This window comes from Ascaphus truei, chromosome 1 (assembly GCF_040206685.1).
Source record: "Ascaphus truei isolate aAscTru1 chromosome 1, aAscTru1.hap1, whole genome shotgun sequence".
Lineage (NCBI taxonomy): Eukaryota > Metazoa > Chordata > Amphibia > Anura > Ascaphidae > Ascaphus > Ascaphus truei.
In genome coordinates, this window is record NC_134483.1 from 105,713,331 (window position 1) to 105,724,183 (window position 10,853).

General features: G+C 42.5%; 1 protein-coding gene across 5 annotated transcripts in view; it reads left to right on the forward strand.

Moving 5' to 3' along the window:
• The window catches only part of ADGRV1 (adhesion G protein-coupled receptor V1), a 527,599-nt gene that overhangs the window by 274,422 nt on the left and 242,324 nt on the right, over positions 1-10,853 (forward strand). For all 5 annotated transcript variants that reach the window (XM_075593091.1, XM_075593079.1, XM_075593082.1 and 2 more), the window contains 5 exons: positions 752-887; positions 1,562-2,397; positions 2,894-3,011; positions 6,065-6,236; positions 10,288-10,530. In XM_075593091.1, the coding sequence (XP_075449206.1) occupies positions 752-887; positions 1,562-2,397; positions 2,894-3,011; positions 6,065-6,236; positions 10,288-10,530 (1,505 nt within the window). The remainder of the gene's footprint in view (positions 1-751; positions 888-1,561; positions 2,398-2,893; positions 3,012-6,064; positions 6,237-10,287; positions 10,531-10,853) is intronic.

Below are 10,853 nucleotides of genomic sequence, written 5' to 3' on the forward strand. Positions count from 1 at the left end.
CAGTTGGCTGCCCTGCTGATATGCATCAATTATGTTGTGTCAAGATAAAAAATATATATAGCCTTACATGGTAATGTTTTGGCATTTTGGCTTTTCAGGACCAAAGCAATGAAAATATTTGGTATTTCTGACCTGATTTGCACATTACATTGATGCTTAAAAACATTATTTTCTCCAAATTATTTTTGTTGTTTCTAACACTACAATTTTAATTCTTCAAGAAATTAACATTTTGTCTTTTTATATCATTTTTGTTGTGATGACTGACTGTCTTTAATACTGTCTAGTTACATATCATTTGATATATAAAAAATATTTAAAGTGGGAAAGGTAACAATACTTTGTAGCAGGCTTGAACAGTTTAAGTAGTCACAGAAGACGCAAAAAGCATTTAAGCCAATTTCCACACACCTCAACCACAATTAAGATGAACAGTAGTATTTTATAACTACTACAATATTAAGGCGGCACACCGTAGGAAATCTTCCTGTTGGCCACTTCTTACTGAGAATGGCAAACTACTCATTCAGTAATTACTGGGCTTTTTGGATACTTTGTTTTGGGGTAACTAAAACTGCACTCACTAAGAGCACTGTTAAGACTACTAACTGAATTATCTTCTGTTTCACTTGGAAATACATTATCATACAAGGTTCTATTGGTATTTATGAAGAACAAGATGATTCTGGCGCAGCATCTATTGGTTCTATTGGTGTTTATCTCACTTATGCTCAATCTTTTGCTACTATAGGTGTTGTTACGTTTTTGCATGGAGAGGATATAAAATTAATTCCACTATATTTGGAGTCCAATACAAGTGGACCCGAAGTATTTGCTTTACAGCTTATTAACCTGAGCAGTAATGTGTCTGGTGGAGCCCGTTTGAAGTAAGATCCATATTTACTGTCATTTTTATCAAATATTCCTGTACTTTTACTTTGCAGCATTTAGAATTCAAAATCTTATTATTCTGGGGAAACCTTTTACTTACCGGAATGGTGCTAGTCTAAAACTTACCAAGTTAAACTTCTGAATGTCATGCAGATGTTATCATGAAATATATAAGAAGTACGTTACACTTGGTATACTACAGCTCAACCCCCTTATAACGCTGTGCTTGGAGTCCAAAGAATCACATTGCGTTATAAGCGGATCGCGTTAGAAATAATGTACAATTCTATGCATCATACAATAAAGTATTTAAGATACCAATAATCATGTTGTTAAGTATTCATACATACGAAAATTGAGAGTCACGCCTGCATCGCGTTATAAGCGGATTCACGTTGTAACAGATCGCGTTATAATGGGGTTGAGCTGTAGTAAGATATTATATTGTTTGCATGTATTCTTACAGTGTAATACTGTTTTGCTAACCCATATCATACTGATAACAATGAAAATCTGGAATAACTTTATTGCACCGGATGTTTTAAGCATTAGCAAATGATTTATGTTGCAAAGACCCAAAAAGTGATGAAAAAGTTAATATTCTAGTGTATTTAGTAAAAGAGTGCATTTCTGTGGTCATTTTGTGATTTCATTTTTATATATCCTCTAGGCCAGGATTCACTTATGCTGAATTTGAACCAATGGGTGTTTTCCAGTTTTCTTCCAATTCAAAGCATGTTACTGTAGAGGAAGATGTGCAAACTGTTTCATTGCTTGTCCAGCGGTTATATGGCTTCCGTGGGAACAAAACAAAACTGAATTTTCAGACTATTTCAGCAAGTGCCAAAGAAGATGAAGATTATGTGCCCATCGCTAGTGGAGAACTCATATTTGAAGAGCGTCAGACTAGCTCTATAATACAAGTTTCAATAATTGATGATAATATTTATGAAATGGATGAGCTCTTTTACCTTAACCTAACATCTGTGGAAGGTTTGGATGTCTACCAAGAAAAACCACGACTCAATTTTGATTCTAGTCTTTCAACAATAACAATATTGGCCAATGATGTTATTTTTGGATTTTTAAGTATTGGACCTGCAGTTACATATGTTGAAGAAGATACAAATAATAGTGCACTAAGCATAGTAACCATCCATATCAAGAGGACTCATGGTTTCAGTGGAGTTGTTCACGTCACACTTATTCCTTTTGGAGGGATAAATGCAAAGAATGGATTACAGGGACTTCCATTTGAGCATAGCCACGGGTCTACCAACCTTTCATGGGCCACTGAAGGCTTAGACTTTGAAGGACAATCTATACTCATCACACTACTAGATGGGGAAAGTGAAAATAAAGTGTCAATCAGGATTCTTGATGATGAGGATCCTGAGGGTTTGGAAGTCTTCTATGTGTTTCTCAAAGATCCCCAAGGGGGGGCTCAGATAATAGATGGGAAAGATGAAAGTGGATATGCATCTTTTTCAACTATTATTATCGAAGGTAGGATTTGTGCTTTTATTGTTGTCACACATGCAGTGCTTATTTTTCAAGAGCAGACTTGATTTTTTTTTAAAGGTATCATTTAATTGATACAGTAATATGTGCTGTTGACACTTGGCATCCTATCTTGAAGCGCTGCTTTCAGAACAATGAATCGCTTAAGAAACACACAGTCTATATAGATTTGAATATTGTATATATTAATCACAACTCTTCATAAACTTCTTCTTAACCATACCAAATAATGTGTATTAATTTGAGCATGGCACTTAATAATATGTTGGAGCATGGAGCAAGTGACCTTGTTTGCTCAATAATAAACAAATCATTGAGATTTGAAAATATTATAAGATGTACACTTTTTATGCCAGTAATTATATTTCTGTAGCACATATATTTTACAGTGTATATTTGAAAAGCAAAGTGACATTTTAGTTGAAATGACCACCTAATAGTGATTTGTTGTACACGCTAATGAATCAATCAAACTTTGTAGGAAATGATATGCAAAATGGCATATTGGGATTTAACATGGAATCACAAGATGGCCTCACGCTGGATGAAGATTCGGCACAATTGACAGTGGATCTTATGGTCTCAAGACAAACAAACAGGTACAGTAAGTGGGAAAATAACACATTTATGCTATATCAAATGCTGTAATGCACACATTGTCACTTGGTTAATATTAGCATTATTTCAAAGTCCAGATTAAAATTGCATTTATTATATTATGCCTGCATGAAAACTAACAAAAAACAATCCATGTATTTAAATGTACCATAAATAATACAAGGGGAATATTGCGAATTAGTATTGGATACATTTGGGTTGCTTGACAATAATACAGTTTGAAAATAATCTACTTAATTTGCAGGCCTACCGAATGATAACATTAGCAGCCATTCAGCTACATTTAGATGTTGTTATTTTAAAGATAACACTATTTCTTCCCCTGCTAATATTCAGATTAAAAAAAGTTAGATGAGCAATAATCCCCAGTCACCATAATAGTCCATCTTTTAGATCTCAACAGAAATCTACAGTACAGTATATTAGGCATATTGTTATCCCACGTAGGTAACCAGTTGAATTTCTCATGGGCCTCTGAATGGGGAAGTGTTTGTCCATCAAGTGTTTTCTTTACACTTATCTCACCCTGTCCTTATGAGAGAATCAATAGTTAAGTAGAGGTGGGGAGGAGAGACTCTGGCTGTACAGTAAAAGCACTGGCTGAATACATAGTAACATTACTCAAAATGGAGTAGCAAGAGGAAATAAAACCCCTCCCAAGTCTAATTTTCACAAATACAGTAAAATACTTATACTGTAGATGTCAGATTTGGGTCAAAATGTGGGTCAAAATGTATCCATTACCCAGATGAGACATTTTAAATATGCCACTGAAATTACAGATGCAGCCAAGAGTATCCGGACACTTGCCTTGGAAAATCTGGGGCAATCTCCCAGTAATGCTGCAACATTTCTGTGACATTTCTGCAGACAAACTAATGGCTCATCGGATTAACACAGCGGGGGTCCCTGACAGTCCCATTCAAACTGATAATACGATGGGCCATTAGTCTGGCTGCAGAAATGTCACAGAAATGTTGCAGCATTACTGAGAGATTGCCCCAGATTTTCCAAGGCAAGTGTTCGAATACTCGTGGCTGCATCTGTAGTTCACTTTGGTCCTAGTGAAAACAAAGAAAAACCTGGCGCCAAAAGTTCATTGGATAATCCTGTACTCCTCAGGGGATCAGCACACTTGCTTGACAGGCCATATAGGGGAAAAAACACAAACAGACACAGATCATAGTGCAACACTGTAGGGTTAAAACAGGTCTACACTAATACACACACTGCACATATAACATAGAGACTCCTAGTGACTATAAAAACTATTTATTAAATAAAAAGAACTATGCCATAAATGGTTTGGACAAATGAGAACACCGCTGGTCATCCAGATATGAAAAATCAGAGCCCTACTTACAAGCAGCAAGGCAAATACAGGCAATGCAACAAAGAGTCTTCCGGCTGCTGCTGATGTCTTTGCAGAGATGTGATTCCTGCTGCACCGTGACTCTCGTGCTGACTCTCCCTCCAGGGGTTAACAGGAACAGTGGCAGTGTTGGAGGCCTGCTTGTGGGGCTCACAGCTCTCCTCCACGTGAGGCTGCTCTCCTCACTTCCTCCTCCGGTTACACAGGCTGTCTCAGCGTGCCTGCACGCGAGTGTGCACGTGCCCTTAAAGGGACAGTACAAACGTCCTGTATGCCAAGAACTAACGGCTGCAATGGGGCTCAAATGTGACCAAGTGTCCCAAAAAGTCCAATACCAAGCTCAAAGTGACTGTGTCACCTGCCCTACGCGTTTCGTGGATGTTACTCCACTTCCTCAGGGGCTACAAAGACTGACACTGAATGACATGTACATATACCCTAACCAAGCAGGCCTCCAACACTGCCACTGTTCCTGTTAACCCCTGGAGGGAGAGTCAGCACGAGAGTCACGGTGCAGCAGGAATCACATCTCTGCAAAGACATCAGCAGCAGCCGGAAGACTCTTTGTTGCATTGCCTGTATTTGCCTTGCTGCTTGTAAGTAGGGCTCTGATTTTTCATATCTGGATGACCAGCGGTGTTCTCATTTGTCCAAACCATTTATGGCATAGTTCTTTTTATTTAATAAATAGTTTTTATAGTCACTAGGAGTCTCTATGTTATATGTGCAGTGTGTGTATTAGTGTAGACCTGTTTTAACCCTACAGTGTTGCACTATGATCTGTGTCTGTTTGTGTTTTTTCCCCTATATGGCCTGTCAAGCAAGTGTGCTGATCCCCTGAGGAGTACAGGATTATCCAATGAACTTTTGGCGCCAGGTTTTTCTTTGTTTTCACTTTCACTTTCTCTGTCAGTACTGACAGTATTACTAGGCAGCCTTTATATATATATATTTTGCAATTGTCACACTGGTGTTTTAGTCTTTAGCGCTTGTGCACATTTTTTCTTTTTCACTTTGGTCCTAGGAGGTATTACCCCTTTAAAGCAGCAGTCCAAGCAGTTTCCTACATGTGTGTGTTTGTTTTTTGAAAATAAATCCGTTCTGTACTATGAGAAAATTGTTGTAGCATTTTTTAAACAACTCTGAATGACATTTGTAATGTATTATAATGTAACAAGCATTTTTTGTTTCGATAGCAACATTTACAAAGTCACATCCTCTTCTGAAACAGGCTCGGACACACTCCTTTTTGAGCCCCGCCCTCTTGCTAGCAGTGCACTAATTGTATCTAGTGACTGCATGATCACATGATCTTCCCAACATAACTTTGCATCTTTTGGTCCTCTTCTGCTGCACTGACAGCCATTTAGTGAACCCCCAAGCCGAATCTTCGCTGATCGATCACAGGAAAACGGATTGATCGGCAACTTAGCTAGTTACTTATCATGGTGTGGTTTGTATTGATGCACATATTAAAGGGGGGTGGGGAAATGAAATAAAATAAAAAACCGGCAGCTTGGACGGCTGCTTTAAAGCAAAAGATATCTCCTCTCAACAAAATTGGTATCACGTCATTTTTAAAATCATTCTTTTTGGAAAGTTGTAGAAAGTCGTGCTATTGGTAATTATAGGTGGTGAATATTGTCTGTATTTTGTCTTCAGGGCATTTGAAGATGTAAAGATCTATTGGCGAGCAACCTTTAATAAAACTGCAGTGGAACTTTATAGGGATGGAGTGAGCCTGGTTAATGAACTGCAGGCAGTATCAGGATATACTATCTGTACTGCAGGCCAAACAGAATGTATTATTACTGTGGAAGTAAAACCCGACAAGGTCAGTGATGAGAAACCGTTGAAGGCTAATGTCAGCTCATGTGAGCTGGTGTTCACTACTACAATCTTGTGGGTTCCTGGAAATGTTCATGTAACGGGTATTCCACCCCACCCAATCGCATATACAGTGTGGGTGCGGAGAACATACAGTGTTACCAGGTGTGGTGCGTTACCTGTTGGCTCACAGGAGGGCTGAGCTTCCGCCACGGGGAACCTGGGGCAATTATATTAAGAGTAACACGGTACTCGGTGCAGCGCCTCCACCTGCGATGGTTCCTAGCAGAGCAGGAATTGGTCCTCGCAGGACACATATAAATAACCAGCACAACATATGTAAACAACTAATAACTTTACTTGCAGCAACCATAAACGTACTTGCATATCATATCAACAGGTGTCCCTCCCTAGAGGAGACACTGACTACTGCGTCTCGCAGGACGCTAACACGATCTTGCGCCACGGCGGACGCCCACACTCCCTTGCACCACGGCGGACGCCAACGCTTCCCTGAACCCGCCACCGGGTGATCCCACCCCGTGTCCAGTAACCTCACACAATGTCCCGCTCAATACAGAGAAAGGATATGTACGACTGCGCAGTCACTATTAAGCTAATGGGCCCGTTGGTGCACTTGTAGATGTGAAGTAACTGCCGAGCACTCCGGTGCTCGGATCTGCAACCGCTTCGAAAAGGATCAGACGAGCTCCTACACGGTATCCCGGATCCACCCGCGTGGTGATCCGTCAGGGGCAATCCCACCCTGAAGATAGTCCAGCTCTCTTTAATGACAGAGACTTGAGCCCAAGTCTCTCAGCAGGAACGCAGCATCCACTTTGTCCCTAACTAACAAATAGCTAATGAGGCAGGATCCCTAACCTAGGGCCTGTCCCTACAACACTCAGCTACTGTGACTCAGGGCTATCTGGGGCCTAGGGGACTGCTGGCCTAGTGCAGGGAGTCACTGACTCCTGCACCCTACCTCCTTCCCCTAGCTTCTCCGGTCACCAACTGAACAAAGGGCCTGCAAGCCCGCGAAAATGTATCAATCTCCTCACAGGGAGATGCTGTAGCCCTATTGGCTCCCTGGGGTCATGTGTCTCTGCCCCTGTGCACCCTGGGGGTGGACTGCTCTTCCCTGCGCTTGCGCGACCTCTCTGTGTCCTGCCGCGCTATCAAGCTCCTGCGCATGCGCAATAGGGCTAACAATGGCGGCGCCCTGCTCCGCGAGCCGCCGGGACCCTCGCGACGCGACCGCGGCCCTAGCAACGGCCCACATGCATCCCCGGCAACCGTCCCGCTCGCGTCCCCCCCAACCGTCCCGCTCGCGTCCCCGGCAACCATTCCGCTCGCATCCCTGGCAACCCGGCCGCATCAACAGTAAGGCTGCATCCATAGATGGACCAGCCGTGCTGAGGCGTGCAGACGCTCCGCGCTGAGATCTTGCATCCTCAATGATGAGGGGGCTCACGCGAGGGTCCGCAGGCGTGCTGAGGAGTTGGAGGTTTCAACCGAGCGCCAAGCTGTTTTTCAGCGCTCCGTGACATTGACGTCAGTCCGTCGCGGGCGATTGGCCCAGCGACGTCACTGCCCCGCCTCCAACCACCTCCCCCCGGCTCCCCCCGCGCACGCTGGCTCGCCTGCAAGTCCGTGCAATCGCGCTGACTGAAGCAGGCGAGCCTCAGTGTTAGCGCGCCTCTGCTCTCCCCACACCTCTATGGCCCGGGCCTAAGACACGCTGTACTCGCGCCCGCCCCCGCACCGACAGGGGACCTGGCTACATCCATAATAGTGTTAATGTTTTAGTTAAATGCATTTTATGATCTAAAAGTGAAAAGATAAAACTTGATGATGCCAGAATCTCTCTTGGTATTGTAATGTATTTATTAATTTGTTTTGATTGCTGTCAAATATGATAGGAACATATCAAAAAACAAGTTATATTTTTTTAAGTTACTTAAAGCAGCAGCACAGGCTGCATTGCGTTTTAAAATGATTATTTTAAAGGATTGAAGCAGGGTGTCTACGGAGTTGAACTGTGTTAATTTCACCTCCGGGAGATTCTTACCTTCGCAGGAGTGCCGGTATCTCTGCAGGCAGGAATTTGTGTGCCTAACATAATGGAGTGCTGTAAATGTCCCGCGGGCCAATAAGAAGCTGTGACAACAGCCGTTGCGTCTTCCTATTGGCCAGCGTCACCGGGCCTTTGAAACTCCACAGGTACTCTATACTGGCACAGAGGTAGCTATCTGGTAAAGCAGATATCTATATCCACACACTGCCGCCCCCTCTGTGTACACACACACACACACACTGCTGCTACACACACACACACACATAACAGCACACCACACACAACACAGCACCTCTACACACACAACACAGCACCTCTACACACACACACACACAGCACCTCTACACACACACAACACGGCAGCTCTACACACACAAACTCACTGCACACACATGCTACACCCATAAACACTGCTGCTGACACTGACACAAACACACACACAGGAGCTCTATATACACACACATCAGCTCTACACACACACAAACTGCTGGTACACATACAACAGCACAACACACACACACACACACACACACACACTGCAGCCACAATCAAAAATCCAGCCACTTACTAAACTTTGCACTCTCCCCCCCACCTCTACACACAACACAGCACCTCTACACACCCCCCCACACACACACACAACACTGCACCTCTATACAACACAGCACCTCTACACTACACACACAACATACACACACACACACACACACAACACTGCACCTCTATACACAGCACCTCTACACACAACACAGCACCTCTACACACACACACACAAACTTCTGCTACACACACATGCTACACCCATAAACACTGCTGCTGACACTGACACACACACACACACACACACACACACACACACACACACACACACACACACACACACACACACACACATACTGGAGCTCTACACACACACACACACACACACACACACACACACACACACACACACACACACACACACACATACACATACTGGAGCTCTATACACACACATACACACACACACAGCACCTCTACACAGATATACAACACAACAGCACAGCACACACACACACTGCTACTGACACACTCACACACAAACTGCAGCCACAAACAAACTGCAGACAGCCACTTACTTATTTGCAGACCCCCCCCCCCCAATTCAACTGAATCTGCTCAGAAAATCTCAGTTAGCGCGGGAGGGGGAGGAGTGAACCCGTGGCTGATACTTCCTGACCAATCCCCTGCCCTGTCTCAGAGCTGTTACTTCATTCTAACCAATCCCCTGCCCTGTCTCAGCTGTTCTGAAAGCTGATTGGCTGGAAATAAACACATTGAAAACTGCACTTTGCAAGCTGCTAAATTTCCGAGCATTACTGATTGGATAATGCCCAAAATTTTCACCAATCAGAGAGCAGGGTTTTCAATAATGCCGAAATTTTACTGCTTTAGCCTATAATTTACCATAACCTTTGTTTTGAGAACGGTGATAACAAGGCCTTTGTCTAAAAGGTTTGCAAAGATAAAATCCTAGACAAGAACGTTTTCATGTTAAATCTGTACAGCACAATACTGTTTTAGATAGGTGAACAAAGGCAGTAAACTGCTTAAAAGTAATGGAGGAGGCTCATGGTGGCAAAAATAATTCTATTTATTAAATAAGGGGATCAAACATAACCCCTGGGTGACACAAAAAATGCACACCTACGCGTTTCGGGCCGTGCGCCCTTTATCAAGGTGTATCTTTATTAAGGGATTAATTATGTACTGTTTATTGTGCTTGTCAGCACTAGGTACTAGTCCCTTTGCCCTATTAGGGTGTTTTATTGCTGCTCACTATCATATTGGAGTGTCGTCAACGGAAGAATTTATTATCTACTATTGGGACTTGAATTTGTATGATGCACCGGTAACCCACATCCAATACTGTTTTAAGAAGTGTTATCATTTTAAAATGAATAATAAGGTTAAATAACCAATACGCTTTGTGATGTAACAGGTGCCTGAATTTGAAACCTATTTCTTTGTTGAACTCTATGAAGTTAGTGGGGGTGCATCACTAAACAGCACCACTCGATTTGCCAAAATAATTCTTCTGGAAAGTGATGCCCCACGTGGCCTGATTTATTTTGCTGTTGGATCTCGAGTAGCTATTGCACATAAGAAAACTACTTTAATCAGCCTGCAGATTGCCAGAGAATCCACCACATCACTTTCCATTTCTGTTGGCTACATTATGCAGGTAAGACTGGACATTATAAACAATTATTGCTGTGGGGGGTAGTTGTATGTGGTACTATACAAGATGAATGACAATAGTACAACTTCTAATTTGGGTTTGGCATAATTGATGCACTGTTTACTAACACTTTCTTTGTTTTTAAAGTCTACTTTAATCTTCATTACACATGTACATCTTTCACCGTTCTACTCTTTAATTGCAAATATTCACAACTTCACTTTTCCATACCCCCTCTTCCCTTGCGCATTACTCTAATACTCACTCCTCTTCATACCTTCTCCTCATATTGCAACTCTCCACAAAGCCACCACTTGCTAAACCTC